The sequence below is a fragment of the Pipistrellus hanaki genome (assembly GCF_964339955.1).
Source record: "Pipistrellus hanaki genome assembly, chromosome: 12".
Taxonomy (NCBI): domain Eukaryota; kingdom Metazoa; phylum Chordata; class Mammalia; order Chiroptera; family Vespertilionidae; genus Pipistrellus; species Pipistrellus hanaki.
Window position 1 is genome coordinate 27,413,496 of NC_140514.1, and position 15,240 is coordinate 27,428,735.

Below are 15,240 nucleotides of genomic sequence, written 5' to 3' on the forward strand. Positions count from 1 at the left end.
GGTTTTTCCACCTCACTCCTGGAGGAAAAAACGAAGGTCTGCTGCTGGAGGGGCTAAGAAATGTCAATATCCTGCCCTAGCCAGTTTGGCTCAGTGGATCGAGCCTCGGCCTGCCAACTGCAGGGTCTGGGTTCAATTCTGTCAAGGGCATATATCTAAGGTTGCAGGCTCCTCCCAGGCTGGGGCCCAAGTCAGGGCTCGTGCAGGAGGCAACCAATTGAAGTGTCCCTCTCACAGTGATGTTTCTGCTGTCTGTCCCTCTCTCTTCCACACACTCTAAAAATCAATGGAAAAATATCCTCAGGTGAGAGGAAAGAAAGAAAGGAAGAAAGAAAGGAAGAAAGGAAGGAAGGAAGGAAGGAAGGAAGGAAGGAAGGAAGGAAGGAAGGAAGGAAGGAAGGAAGAAAGAAAGAAAGAAAGAAAGAAAGAAAGAAAGAAATGTCATATCCTATGAAAGCGACATCTTGAAAATGCCTAAAGAAAGTTGTCATTTTTTCGTGGTGAAGGGACTGGAGTCTGTGTTGATGGAAACACCTTGGCAGCTGCAGCTGCTCACTGGCAGCAGTAGGGGGTGATGGGGGTGGTGCCTTCCCTGATCAGCCCAGCCACCTCCTGCAGAGGGAGGCCAGACTACAGTTTAGGCCTGCTCCCCTACGCCATCAGTAGGACATCCCTTGAGAGCTCCCAGATTGGAGAGGATGCAGGTCAGGCTGAGAGACACCCCCCACCCTCCACTTCCCCTACCCCCGCACTGGGCCTCTAGTAGAAAATAATAAGCATGCAGATGTTTAATACCAACCACTTAATGCTATGGTTCCTAATAGAATGCCTCTCTTTAATTTTTTCTTATTTTAAGGTATTATATCTTTGGATTACCAGTTATCTGTCAGCTATTGGAGGAAGAAGCCCATAGGATAACAGAAACCTAACCGAAATAAATACATTTTTGCTTTCCTTAAACTCTATCTAGGAAAATTCCCACTCATTAGCTTTCTGTGCATTGGGGAAAGAAGTAATGTTTTCCATTATTTGTGTTACTTAAATATATCGATAAACTACCGTGTAAACCATGGATTTCCTCAATTTGCTTCACCAAGTCTTCAAATGAGCTGCTCTCATCAGATTTTGACCATGAAGTAAGTGCATATGAAATAATCTGCAGTCTTCTATGACTATAAAGATAAAAGCATCAACAACATACTGAATCTAAAATCAAAGTGTAATGTTAGAATAAACACATATAAAAGCTTCAAACTTTAGAAATGATCGACTTGCATACCTAAACTCTAATTCTTTGTTCAGACTGCTAGCTGCCTCGTGCCGTTTCACTATCACAACCATTTCCTCCTCTAAGTCTGCCTTCCTCTGAAGTGGGACATATTTCTTTGACATTAGTTGTTTAATTTCTGCATATTTATCTTCCAGATGTTTCAGGTATTTATTGAGAGCATCTAAATTGAAGGATTCTTCGAGAATCATGCCTATGGGAAAAGGGAACAAATCAAACCAGCCAAGCCAGGGGTGGGAGTATGCAAAAAGTCAGTGAGTTCTCTATGTCAGGAAATAACTGAGAAATGGTAGCATGAACTTGCCATTTACTGAACATAAATGGAATTAACACACATTTTTTTAAATGTCTAGCAGTTTTTAAACATACCCATGAATATTCTAGAGAATGAATTCTGGATTCTGCCCAGTAATTTCTCTCTAACCAAATCTTCCATTAAACTATTCCTGCTAACCCCAGGGTAATATTTATTCTCTCCAATGAAAAACTTATAAATGCCAGCCATAACTCAGTCCTCTCTCCCTCTCTAATTGCCCCTTCTACTCATTATTCATGCACACGCCAAATAATTTCCCTTGTCATTTAGGCTAATTGTTGCCTTTAAAGGCATATCTCAAAATTCTCCTCCAGAAACCCTTTTGGATTAATCCTACTCAATTTTGATAATCACCTTACCCTAAATCCTCTAGGCATTTAATCAATTTATCTGTTATTCTGTACTTATTCATATGTATCTTATTTACCGTATTTTTCGGACCATAAGACGCACTGGACCATAAGACGCACCAGTTTTTAGATAAGGGAAATGAAGAAAAAAAGATTCTGAAACAAATAGTGTCCTAAAATATTTTATGTGCATTAAAACCCAACATCACAGTCATAAACACATGTAATCAACCCTGTAAAGTAAACAGCAGCATTTAGAACCATTTTAGAGCCGGGCAAGCACACAGAGACCACACAGAGCCGGGCTAGTAAAAAAACTTTTTTTTTACAGTATATGTGTAGGCTATATTTGGACCATAAGACGTAGGGACTTTTTCCCCCCACTTTTGGGGGGGAAAAAGTGCGTCTTATGGTCCGAAAAATACGGTATGTTTTGTGAGTCATAATTTTACCTTTGAAAGGAAATCTAGCCCCTGCCTCCACCTAACACAGGCTGATGGATCATTCAACCTCAGCTAAAATCCTCTGGTGTGGAATAGCTTATTATTTCATGACACAGCTTCTTCCACTGAATCCAAATCCTACTTCCTAAAATTTCCACCTATTGATTCTGCTTCTGGGTAAACACTAGTTGAAATCCATAAAAGTTTTGAATACAGTTATCTATTCTCAAAGCCATCCTGGTCCCCAAAGTGAATATTTTTAATTCCTCTATATTCATCATATAAACCTCTCTGCTTCCTGAATAAATTCCAGGAGACAGATACTACTTGCACTTCCCCAGATTCACTTGTCCTCACTTTTGTCTCCTTTCATTGTTCATTCATCCAGCAAAAAAAGTTTTCTGAGCACGTTTGAGAAAACCTCCCGATTAAATATTAGAAAGAAAAAAAAAATTCAGGATACACTACGATTTCTCAAAATGTGGCTTAGCTGAAGATGAGGTGCCAGTGAATGCTGACATAAATATGAATCAACAATATTCACCAGAATTAACACACTACAGTTTTTTCATGTATTATAACATGGGCTCTCAAACCCTAGAGTACATAGGACTAACCTGAGAACTTGTTAGAACACTGGTTGGTACGCTCTCCCTCCACCTCACCCGTCCCATGCCCAGAATTCTGACAGTAAGTCTGCACTGGGGTCAAAGAATTTGCATTTCTAACAGGTTTCCAGTTAAACTGATGTTGACCAGGGATCACAATTTAGGAATATTCTGTATATAGTCCAGTCAGTCTGGAACTCTTTTAGGGTTTTCTCATCCTCTTGTTTCTATCTGGAGTCCTGGCTAACGTTGTTTGTAAAGTATGGATGAAGTCCTGTTGTACTCAGAAGATATATCCACAGCACAGACATATTAACTTGTGTAATAGGTAACAACTGGCAACAGTCAGAATTTCTTTCAAATATTTTACACAAAATATAGTACCTGGAATAGGTTTTGAAGGGTCTTTGGAGAAAGGAAAATGTTTTGGTTCTTTCACATCAAATGCTGCCCTGAGTTGTTTTATTTTGTCTATTTGCAATTGAATGCTTGAGGAATTATTTTCAATAACCTTCATTCTGGAAAACAGAAAGGCTTTCTTATGTTACTTTCAACTAACTTAATTATTTAATCATAAGATTTATAATAAAACGGGTTAAATCATTATTTTATTTTGCCTAATTGTCATTTTGAACCATTATGTATTTAGGTGGAAATTTATAAAGCAGTGTCTCATAAAAAGTTTACTAACCTCACAATGAGGAACAATTTTCTTTCAGAGCATCAATACTATGACTCATAACTTTATTGGAAGTGTATTAAGTGTTAAACATCTGGCCACAAAACACTGTATCTATTCCCTTTAGTTGAAAATTACCTCTGCATTGAAAACTTATTTTTTGAAGTAATTATCCATTTCTTAGGGCTGCCATAGCAAATGACCACAAACTTGGTGGCTTAAAAAAGCAGAAATTTATTTTCTCTCCGTTCTGGAGACCAGCAAAGCCAATATCACTGGGCCCAAACCAGAGTGCTGTCGGGCCCATGCTGCCTCTAGACCGGCTCGGGGAGACTCCGCTCTCGCCTTTCCCAGCTGCTGGGGCTGCTGCCTTGTCTCTGGCTTCATGTTCGCATTGCCTTCTCCCCTCTGTCTCTGTCAACACTGCCTCTGCCCCTCTCTCCTAAAAACACTTGTGACTGACATTAGGAAACTTGTGACACTTGTAACGCCCACCTGGATAATCTGAGATAAACTCCCTATTTCAAGATCTTTAATGTAATCACATCTGCAAAGACCCCTTTCCCAGGTCCTCAGGATTAGGGCCTGCTATCTTTAGGAGCTATTATTTAACCTACTGTAGTAATTCTGATCCTATAGCTGGGTGAATGAAAGCACTCCTGAGACAAAACTGAGTTCCTCCTGCAATAGGAATCTTAAAGACCGAGAAGATATAAACTTCCTTCAAGCATTAGTTTTATATATATATATATATATATATATATATATATATATATATATATATATTCATATATTCATATATATATATATATATTCAGCTGCATCTTGCACATGCCCCACTAGGTACATGCCCGTGACCAGAATCAAACCTGGGACCCTTGAGTCTGCAGGCCGACATTCCATCCACTGAGCCAAACTGGCTAGGGCCGAAGCTTACTTTCTAACTGATCACTGATATGTGGCCCAGGGAGAAAATAACAGACTAAAATAAATTAGATACATAAATGCCACAAGGGTTTTGGCAAATTAATAACAAGTTTGTCAGTAGATAAGGGCTGTCTGCATCTGATTATTACAGAGCTCTTGGTAACTACTGATTGCTCGGAACAATAGCTTACAGTATTTATGAAAGAGGGACTGTGGAAATAAAATTTCTTTTGGCTTTCATCCAAATATACTTATGCTTGTGAAAGAAAGCAATGTTAAAATTGAACAGGCTTTCTGCCCTGGCTGGTGTGGCTTAGCTGGTTGGAGCGTTATCCGTGTACCAGAAGGTGGTGGGTTTGATCCCTGGTCAGGGCACACACCCAGGTTGTGGGTTCAAACCCAAGTCAGAGCTGGGGTGCGTATGGGAGGCAACTGGTCCATGTTTCTTTCTCACGTGGATGCTTGTCTCTCCTTCCCTTCTTCCTCTGAGATTAAAAAAAGAAGTCAACAGTCTTAAAGTCAACTTTACTTCAAGTTGGTAGGAAGGGGAACATAAAAACATGACTTTAAATTAAATAATTAAAAAGACTGAGAACCACTGGTTATAGTTACACTAGCTAGTTAATATAACCAAGTAACAATGATCACCTTTTGGGCTATTTGCTAAGATACTTACTTTGCTTTAAGTTGGGTTATTCTTTTCCTGTGATACACCAATGTTGTGGGCTCTGCTGCCAAAACTTTAAGTCTTCCATGAAGAGAAAATGCAATTCTTTGGTCTCTTTTTATTGTGTCAATGATGGTATCATATTCTTTTTTGATTGAAGTAAGAATGGATTTGTATGCAGTGACATATTCTATTACCTGAAATATGATTTTTTCTGCCTATAGTTTTGAATTTTTTTTCTAGGACACTATGGATCAAAAGCCTTGCAAATAACATCATAGATTATTTTTTAAATAAAGCATGATGAGAAATTAGAAGTCTCAAATTTTACAAATATCACTGGGTATTAAAGACAATATTTCTTGAATATGTGCTCTTTGTAAATTATTACAGTCCTGTGAGCTTAAATATGAAAAAAAAAATCATATTTTTCTCTACTTGGTATGAACACATACATTATATGACATTAGTTAAAACCAATACCAGGTCTAATACTGCATTCCTATTCCAAGGTATCAAGTAAAACTGTAAGAAATCACTATCCACTCATGGTTTCTAACGGTGTGAAAGTACAGACTATCTTTGGAAGGATAATGGAAGAAAATAGAAACAGTGGATGCCTGAAGAAAAGGAAAGGGAAAGATAACAAGCTGACCTTTGGTTGTGTACTTTTCTTTATTCGTTCCTTTGTTTATTTATTTATTTGCTAATCTTGTGTATACAATACCCATGCAAAAACAAATAAATATTTAAAATAATTTAAAATGTATAGCTTTTCAAATTGTGCTCACGAGGATTTCAGAAGGGACCGATACGTAAAGAGAACAGAGGTGATCAATCCAAAATCTTCTCTGAAAGCCACAATAAGCTTTCTATTCCTGCCACATCTCTAGTCTCTGGCATCCCCTACTAGTTTTTTGTTAGCTAGGCAATAGCCAGAAAAAATTACCCAGAAAAAATTACCCAGGAAGACATCTGGTCTCTCAAGAAATGCTATGAGGAGCTTACTGATCAATGACAAGTACCAGGAGAGGATATCTGAATGGGAGATACTGGGTGTCGTTTTGGCATGACTGTATTAATTACCTATCAACCCAACTAGGAGGACTGCCACCCAAGAACCCATAATAAAACAGACCAGCATTCTGTCTTCAAAATTAAGCACCCTGCTGTTCCTGGCCATCGTCCACCCCACACAATGGGGGTGTGCTACAACAATCCAGGACAGCTTCGATACATTAGTGCCGTGGTCGGCAAACTGCAGCTCACAAGCCACGTGCAGCTCTTTGGCCCCTTGAGTGCGGCTCTTCCACAAAATACCACGGCCTGGGCGAGTCTATTTTGAAGAAGTGGCATTAGGAGAAGTTTAAGTTTAAAAAATTTGGCTCTCAAAGGAAATTTCAATCGTTGTACTGTTTATATTTGGCTCTGCTGACTAATGAGTTTGCCGACCACTGCATTAGTGGAGAGAAAACAGACTTAATAGTGATACATTGATCAGCTCCCATATCTGTCTGCTAGAAGAAACAGATCAGAACACATAGGAATTTCTGAGAATGTATACTAGTAGATACTGCATTAAAATAAAGACAGACTGGCAGGCCACAGTTTTGCTTGACCCACAAAATGTTTTAAAATTTACTAAATTTCACCTGAAAACCGTATTTCCAGCTTCTCTCAAAAACTATGAAAACTCTACATACATGGAACCACCATTCCTTAATGGCAACAAACAGGAAGAGCTTTAGACTGAATTCTTCATTTTACTAAACTCCATGATTCCTCATTCTCTTACAGCCTCATGCCCTAGCTGGTTTGGCTCAGTGGATAGAGCACTGGCCTGTGGAAATGAAGGGTCCCAGGTTTGATTCCGGTCAAGGGTACATGCCCGGGTTTCGGGTTCGATACTCAGTAGGGGGAATTCAGGCAGCAGCCCATCATTGATGTTTCTCTCTCTCCCTTTCTGATATCAATCAAAATATATTAAAAAAATAAAAATAAAAACAGGTATTGCTAAAAATCTTGCAAAACAAAATCAAATGTTATATAAGCCACAGCATTTTCTAGCCTCATCTCCATATTTCCAATGTTCAGCTAGTCAAACCCCGTTTACTATGCCTATCTACCTAGCCCTCTAATCTACAAGGGACCTCAATTCAATATGCTAGGTCAGCAATTTTCAACCGGTGTGCCACAAGAATTTTTAAAACATGCAATACCTGATTATTTAGCCAGGGGCACTGACCTCTTTCCCTCAAAAGACAGAACCCAAAACAATTGCCATCCAGTGTGATTAAGTCAAAATTATGCCTTTTTTTGTTGTTGTTAGATCTCCAAAAAATATATTATTTGGTGTGCTGCAGAATTTTAGTAATTAGTTTATGTGTGCCATAAGTTGAAAATCGCTGTGGTAGATTAAATCTAGACCAAGACTTTAATGATACCACACCTAAACCCAAAACAAGGTTCCTTGCTTACAGCCCAATCCCTCAGTTAATACTTTCAGATGGAGGTCAAAATGCTGTTAGAGGGCACTGCTAGGTGTTGCTCAAAAATGGATAAAAATGTTAAAACTGACATTAAGCTTGCACTTAAGCTGAGACATTCATCAACTGTCTGGTGATAAATGCAGCATTGCATTTTCTTCCTTCTCTCCTTTCTAACAAAATAGATGAACTTTTCTAAACTGACAGATGTAAACAAGCAGTGCGGTGTTACTAAGACAGGAGTATTAGTCATCAAGAAAGACCATTTCTGCCTGGCGAGCAGAGCTCAGTGGTTGAGTGTTGACCTATGAACCAGGAGGTCACGGTTTGATTCCCGATCAGGGCACATGCCGGGTTTCAGGCTTGACCCCATGTGAGGTGTGCAGGAGGCAGCTGATCAATGGTTCTCTCACATCACTGATGTTTCTGTCTCTTCCTTCCTCTCTAAAAGCAATACAAATATTAAAAAAAGAAAAGAAAGACCATTTCTTCCCCATGAAAATCCATTGTCTTAAAAGCATTGATACCTTATCAAAAACGTTTCGGTATATGATGTAATATTCATCAGCAGGTCCTTCCTCATTACAGCCCACTCTTTCGGTTTCTGTAATTATGTATCTTTGCATACTTTCCAAAAATTCCTTATCACATCTACTAATGATAGGAGGGATAATTGTATGTTTATTTATTCCTTGAACCGACATGGCATAATCTGCAACACTTATTCAACAGAGAAAAGTTAACTCTTGTCTTGCTTTTGCAACAAAGCCAAAACTTTTGATAGGCCTGAAAGAAAAAAAAAGACCATCAATTAATTTAAAGCTTAAAAAAGTCATATATTCATCTAAAACAAATGTAAAAAAAATGTGCCGTGGATCTGAGATATATGATTCAACCTATGAATCAGAAGGTCTAATCTATTCTGTCACGTGCTATCCCTCTGGAATAGATATACCAAACACCAGTCAATAAGGGGCTCTTTTCTTATTAACCAAGCATATACAGGGTATCCCCCAAAATGCACATACACTTTGAATGATTATAAAGTCAGCTTTAATTTTCAGAATTTAAAAGAATTTACAGAAATAAATAATTTTTTTGTCAACATGTTTTCAAACTGATGACCATTCTGGTTCAGAGAGAGCAGCAATCAAGAATCATTTCCTTTGGTATTTGTGGGCCCACAATTCATTGACTGTTGCTGGTTTTGTAGCATAAACCTTGTCTTTTAGGTATCCCCATTAAAAAAATCTAGTGGCAGAGCAGAGAAGCCAGTGAGACAGAGGTGGGCACAATGGATGCATCTCACTAGCCTGTGGGAGAGGACAAGAAAACGTCAAACATCAGGGACAACATCTAAAGGAATCACATCTAGGGCAATGCTTAAGTTATACCGTATTTGTTTATTCAACAAATTTAGGCCACATTTAAGTTATACCGTATTTGTTTATTCAACAAATTTAGGCCACATTTAGGCCCTGCCAGTGTGGCTCCGCGGTTGAGCGTCAACATATGAACCAGGAGGTCATGGTTTGATTCCAGGTCAGGGCACCTGCCCGGGTTGTGGGCTTGATCCCAAGTGTGGGGCATGCAGGAAGCAGCTGATCAGTGATTCTTTCTCTCATCATTGGTGTTTCTTATCTCTCTCTCTCCTTCTCTCTGAAATCAATAAAAATATATTTAAAAATATTTAGGGGCACTTTCTGTATGTCTGCCACTATCTTAGATGCTAGAGACATAGCATTGAACAAAACAAAGCTTTTAACCCCCCAGAAGTTATGTTCAAGGAGAGAGAGACAACACGAAGTGAAAACATAGTATGACAAATGGGGATAAGCCATATGGGGAAAATTGAAACTGGGAATGAGAGTAAGGAGAGTGAGAGGGTGCAATTTTATATAAAGCATTAAGTTAGGAAAGAGGAAAGTCCTCACTGATAAGTGGCATTTCAGAAATCTGACAAAAGCAGGTCATGTAGATTCTGGGGTGGAAAAGAAGAGTGGTTGAGGCAGAGAGAGCAGCAAGTCCAAAGGCCTGAAGGCAGTAAGCAAGTGTGAGGAACAGCAAGAAGGCCAGTGGGGCCAGAAGAGAGTGAGAAAGGGAGAGAATAAAGAGATGAGGTCAGAGGTGTAGCAGCCAGATGAGTACAGGGCCTTGGCGGCAGGACCCCTACCTGCACATGGGCACCTTTGGGCACCTTAGAAAGAGGTGCCCTTTCTTGTGACAGATCTGGCAAGAGGATTGGAGGCTCCAGTCACCCCAGTGCTGGAGCAACAGCCTCACTTATAGGAATTTAGGCTTAACTCTGAGGGAGATGGGAAGCCATTGGAGGACTGTGGGCAAGAGTGACAGATGGCTTACACATTTTCAAAGGACTGCTCTTGCTGCTTTATGAAGAAAAGGGCCAAAGCCTGAAGAACTGTCAGGAGGCTACTGCAATAATCTGGGCAGAGATAACAGTGGCCTGAATCAGAATGGTAACAGTGGCGGTGGCGAGACGCGTTCTGCATATACACTAGCATGTAAAAACAAAGCCAAGGGGACTTGCTGAGGGGATTAGATGGAGGTAGGAGAGAGCAGTCAAAGATGACCATAAAGTTACAGATTAGAAAGATGGGAACTGCCATTTATGCATATGGGAAGAGCAGTTTCATGAGATCAGGAGTCTAGGGCTTGCCTACTGGAGATGTTGAATTAAACAGCAGGCTATGTGAAGCTGGAGTTCAGGTGAGTAATCGAAATGAAAGGCAAGTTTATAAGCCATTTGCATAATAAATGGTATTTAAAAGTTATGAGACGGGCCGAAACCGGTTTGGCTCAGTGGATAGAGCGCCGGCCTGTGGACTGAAGGGTCCCAGGTTCGATTCCGGTCAAGGGCATGTACCTTGGTTGCAGGCACATCCCCAGTAAGGGGCGTGCAAGAGGCAGCTGATCGATGACTCTCTCTCATCGATGTTTCTAACTCTCTACTCTGTATCTCTCTCCCTTTCTCTCTGTAAAAAAATCAATAAAATATATATTTTTTAAAGTTATGAGACGGAATGAAAATGACCTGGGAAATGTACACAAAGCAGAGGTCTAAGGACTAGTGCTGGGGGAGATACTCCAAAGTTTAGAGGTCTGGTAGTTCTGGGGGAAACAGCAAAAGAGCCGATAAAAGTGTCCATTGGAAGTCAGAAGAAGAAAGTATTCCAAAGGAGAGAGTGATCAGCTGTGTCAAATGCTACTGACAGATCATATAAGATTAACTGACCATTGACTTTAACAACAAGTTAAAGGTGACTAGTGACCACAAAAGCTATTCCAGTAGAAGGGTGGGTACAAAAGCCTGGAACAGATACAAAGGGGAAGGTTTGGAGACAATGAGTGTAGACATCTCTTTCAAGGAGTTCTGCTGTAAAGGTGAAGACTAGTTGGAAGAACATGGGACAAAGAAAGTTCGAGGAAGAAGGAGTGGATTCTTCCTGAGTGCCAAAGCAATAGGGAGCACAGGTCAGGAACTTCCATGAGCTCAATGGTATAAAGCAAGCAATGGGTTTGGCAGATTAGGATGTAAGGAAGCCTGAGGCCAAATACTATAGTAAGGGATTTGGATTTCCTTATGAAGGTGAAATAGAATAATGACCTACTTTTTAGAAGACAAAAGTGAAGGTGGGTTAGAAAAGGAGACAGACTAGAGGCAGCTTGGAAGCTAGCACTGAAAACTTCCAGGAGAAAATCCGGGAGGGCTTGAGTCTGGGGGTGGGATAGAGAGGGGAAGGCAGAGAGACACGGATGGATGGCATCAGGAGGGGAGACTGGACAGGACGCCGGGGTTTGTGTAGCGGAGGAAGGCAAGGTGCGCACCGACTCCCTGCTAACTCCCCGCCCGGCCAGGAGCGTCCCACACACCCTCCCAAGTCTTCCTCCTGGGATCTTCGCCAACCTACACATCTGGAAATTCTACAACTAAATAGCCATCCTGCAGATTTCTTTCCCGTATGGCTTCAACATTTGAAAAATGGGCCTGAGCCGAAACCGGTTTGGTGCAGTGGACAGAGCGTCTGCTGGCGGACTGAAAGGTCCCAGGTTCGATTCCGGTCAAGGGCATGTACCTTGGTTGCAGGCACATCCCCAGTAAGGGGCGTGCAAGAGGCAGCTGATCCATGACTCTCTCTCATCGATGTTTCTAACTCTCTACTCTGTATCTCTCTCCCCTCCTCTCTGTAAAAAAATCAATAAAATATATTTAAAAAGAAAAATGGGCCTGAGATTTGCAACATACCAAAGAGTCTCACACGACAAACCAGGCTGAGAACTTTGTTTCCACCAGCGGAGACTTGGGGGCTGAAGGCGGAGGGGACGACAGGGCAAAAAGGAAAAAGCAGGGATGAACCCGAGCTTTTGGACATATCACCTATTTTTCAGTTTGCCTGGAGTGGGCCAAGAAACTCCTTCCCTTGCAGGCCCAGGGAGCAGCGGTGGGAGACGGCCCGGTCCTCAGCTCTTAACCGCCAGTGAGTAGGTGAGCGATACCTCCGTTCCCCTGTCTCTCGCCCTTTCCTCCTAGTCATTTCCCACCCGTTCCACCTTCCCTGAGAGCATTACTTCGTTACGCCCTTCCTCCCTCCTCACCTTAATCCCTTTCTCCAAAAACCCCAACTCCGCTGCTTGGGGTTAGTTACTACGGGAACCTTAGGCGTGTGGCACTGCATCTTGGGACAAGTAGTCTTCAGCCCCCAAAGAAAGAAGTGGAAACTACAACTCCCAGAAGGCACTTCCGTTTCCTCCTCTTCCTCAATAAGGCCCCTCCTCTACCCTACCCCCTTTTTAAGACCATCTTAGCCACGTTCCCCTCTATGAGAAAAGCCTTTTAAAGACATTTAAAGTTGTTTAAACCTACTATCTCTAGAGCATCCTGGAGGTTAAAGTGAGCAATAAGCCCGGCTTTAGAACGAGGGGAAATGAGGTTCACGAGCTAAGTCTGGCATTTGGTTAGACAGCCGCGGGGAATAGCAGTCAGGCATTTGGTGTGGCCGCCTAAGAGGTGGGGCCTGAGGCGGCGGCGGCCCCAGGAAGCGCGTGGGCCTGCGCCGCGTTCTTCCTTTCCGATCCGCCATCTGCGGTGAGTGTGTGCTCCTCGTCCGCTCCCCGGCCGGCGGCCTACCGGCCTTCCCCTCCCTGCGTCCCCGGGTGTAACCGGTCTCTTCCTTCTCCCCCGCCGCAGGTGGAGTCGCCGCCAAGATGCAGATCTTCGTGAAAACCCTCACGGGGAAGACCATCACTCTCGAGGTGCGGGCCCGGGGGCGGGAGGGAGCCGAGGCCTGGGGCAGGCCCGGCGGTGGCTGTCGGGCCGGCGCTGCTTTCTGCCGAGAGCGTGTTTCCGGGTCTGGGTTGTGCAACCTGACCCTGAATGGAGACCTGTTTGCCGAGCTCGGCCGGCGTCTGAGCTGCAGCTTCTGTACGTGTCAAGGCTCGGCCCTCACCCCGGTGGTGCCGGCCTGACGACCGAGGCGGGGTCCCCCTAATGGGCGGGAGGCGCTCCGGCCGGGCGGCCCAGCACGTGGAGGACCGGGGCTGAGAAAGTGCCCGCGTAGGCTGTCCGGGGAGGAGGCCTGTCCACGGGGTGAGGGGCCAGCTCCTTTGGGGAGGCGACAGACAGCCACCCCACCCCGCCCGGTGCACTCCAATTGAGCATTCCTTTTCTTACTGTCTTACCAATACCTCTTTGCATTTTAAAACTCTTAGGTTGAACCCTCGGATACGATAGAAAATGTAAAGGCCAAGATCCAGGATAAGGAAGGCAAGTGGTGTTTTCCTAGTTCAGAAATAGTAACCTCCGGAGGCCCTAGCCGACCTGCAGGCTCCCAGCAGACGTGCGCTGGGTGGGGTGGGTGAGCTGAGGTCAGGCTGATCAGTGAAATATTTTGAAATAACACACGGTAGACACAGGTTTTTGAGCGCGGAACCAAGCTGCAGTGCATTCTACTTACTATGAATTTGGGCGAGCTGTTTAATTTACACCGCTTTCCCCATCTGCAAAATGAAGATTGTGTTAGCATGTCCATATTAAGTACTGTTAACGATTACGTGAGGTAAAACCAGTAATGCATAGCCTGTAGTGAGAAATCGGAAGGCTGCTAGTGCCATTTGATCCAGGATTATCGCTTTGTAAATCTTGAGCAGAGGCTTGTTCTGCTGTGGCCTAATTTGTTGGTTTTCTTCATCAGGAATTCCTCCTGATCAGCAAAGACTGATCTTTGCTGGCAAGCAACTGGAAGACGGGCGAACTTTGTCTGACTACAACATTCAAAAGGTCTGTTGGAAAGAGCAGCCCTGTATAAATTTCAAAGTTTCTGACAAGTACCTAATGCTAAGGCTAGCTTCAGATGATTCAGATTTCCTAGATGATGCCTACGTTAACATTGGAGAAGTGCTGCATTCTGGGTTTGGCAGGTTGTATCCCATGGTGTGATTTAGTTCTTTAATCTCCCTGCGCACTAGCTAAGAACAGAGACACTCTGCTGTGGTGTTGAGTGCTTCCTATTGCATCTAATTAGAAGATGGGTGATGCTAGCTTTCTGTTGGTAGTGGAGCCTGAGCATTAATGTAATTGTTTTTAAAGCTTGTTGCACGCTGCCTCATTAACAGGAGTCCACGCTTCATCTTGTGCTGAGACTCCGTGGTGGTGCTAAGAAGAGGAAGAAGAAGTCTTACACCACTCCCAAGAAGAACAAGCATAAGAGAAAGAAGGTTAAGCTGGCTGTCCTGAAATACTACAAAGTGAGCCAACTTAAAACTTTTTTGCCTATAGGTTAAAAAATTGTGTTCATATCGCTGGTTTCAAACTTCTAGTATAAAATTTCTTTTCGTAAATACTTGAACTTTAGATAATGGGGATTATCTTTAGCTGCTTGTTCTCAACAATGGTTTTGATTTTGAAGTCAGGTCTGGGTTCAGGTCTAGCTTAGTCTACCACTTGCAGGGTTTGAGCTCTGAACTTGTTCTTGTTCGATGTAGTAAATACTGGTGAGGGTTTGAGATGCTTTGGGTTTGTAAATACTAAAAACTGCCATTGTGTAATTAAAAGGTTATGTATTTTGATTCACTTAAAATAGACTTCAAAATATGTTGTAAAGTTATCTTAACAGCAGGTTTGTACTTTTTAGGTGGATGAGAATGGCAAAATCAGTCGCCTTCGCCGAGAGTGCCCTTCTGATGAATGTGGTGCTGGAGTTTTCATGGCCAGCCACTTTGACAGACATTATTGTGGCAAATGCTGTCTGACCTATTGCTTCAACAAACCAGAAGACAAGTAATTGTATTTGGGTTAATAAAAGACATGAACTGACATTTGATTGTTGAATTTTTTTTAAGTGTCAAAGTTGATGGATCAAATTGATAAGCTATACTTGAGCAGAATTTTATTATATTTAATATCAGCTGTCTAGGTGATAAACCAGTTGTGTTTTTCTTTTTTACCTCAGTACTATGACC

At 42.3% G+C, this 15,240-nt stretch overlaps 2 protein-coding genes across 2 annotated transcripts in view; one reads left to right on the forward strand and one right to left on the reverse strand.

The window, feature by feature from the left end:
- The window catches only part of CLHC1 (clathrin heavy chain linker domain containing 1), a 30,886-nt gene extending 18,369 nt beyond the window's left edge, over window positions 1-12,517 (reverse strand). The window contains exons 1-6 of the mRNA XM_084900808.1: window positions 12,379-12,517; window positions 8,292-8,550; window positions 5,288-5,475; window positions 3,390-3,523; window positions 1,280-1,481; window positions 1,060-1,172 (exon numbers count right to left, since the gene is read on the reverse strand). Of these exons, the coding sequence (XP_084756934.1) occupies window positions 1,060-1,172; window positions 1,280-1,481; window positions 3,390-3,523; window positions 5,288-5,475; window positions 8,292-8,468 (814 nt within the window). The 5' untranslated portion in view covers window positions 8,469-8,550; window positions 12,379-12,517. The remainder of the gene's footprint in view (window positions 1-1,059; window positions 1,173-1,279; window positions 1,482-3,389; window positions 3,524-5,287; window positions 5,476-8,291; window positions 8,551-12,378) is intronic.
- An 89-nt stretch (window positions 12,518-12,606) lies between these two features.
- Window positions 12,607-15,096, forward strand: RPS27A (ribosomal protein S27a). Its single transcript, XM_084900828.1, has 6 exons — window positions 12,607-12,868; window positions 12,971-13,035; window positions 13,492-13,546; window positions 13,974-14,059; window positions 14,395-14,526; window positions 14,913-15,096. The coding sequence occupies exons 2-6, from the start codon at window positions 12,988-12,990 to the stop codon at window positions 15,060-15,062; spliced, it is 471 nt and encodes a 156-aa protein (XP_084756954.1). The 5' UTR covers window positions 12,607-12,868; window positions 12,971-12,987; the 3' UTR covers window positions 15,063-15,096.
- Window positions 15,097-15,240: the final 144 nt, after the last annotated feature.

What these genes read in the sequence shown, in the direction of transcription:
- RPS27A (XM_084900828.1), top strand. Translation starts at nt 12,988, where the DNA reads ATGCAGATCTTCGTGAAAACCCTCACGGGGAAGACCATCACTCTCGAG. An exon ending in CTGACTACAACATTCAAAAG is followed by an intron (nt 14,060 to 14,394) that starts GTCTGTTGGAAA and finishes CCTCATTAACAG; the next exon opens with GAGTCCACGCTTCATCTTGT. An exon ending in CTGTCCTGAAATACTACAAA is followed by an intron (nt 14,527 to 14,912) that starts GTGAGCCAACTT and finishes TGTACTTTTTAG; the next exon opens with GTGGATGAGAATGGCAAAAT.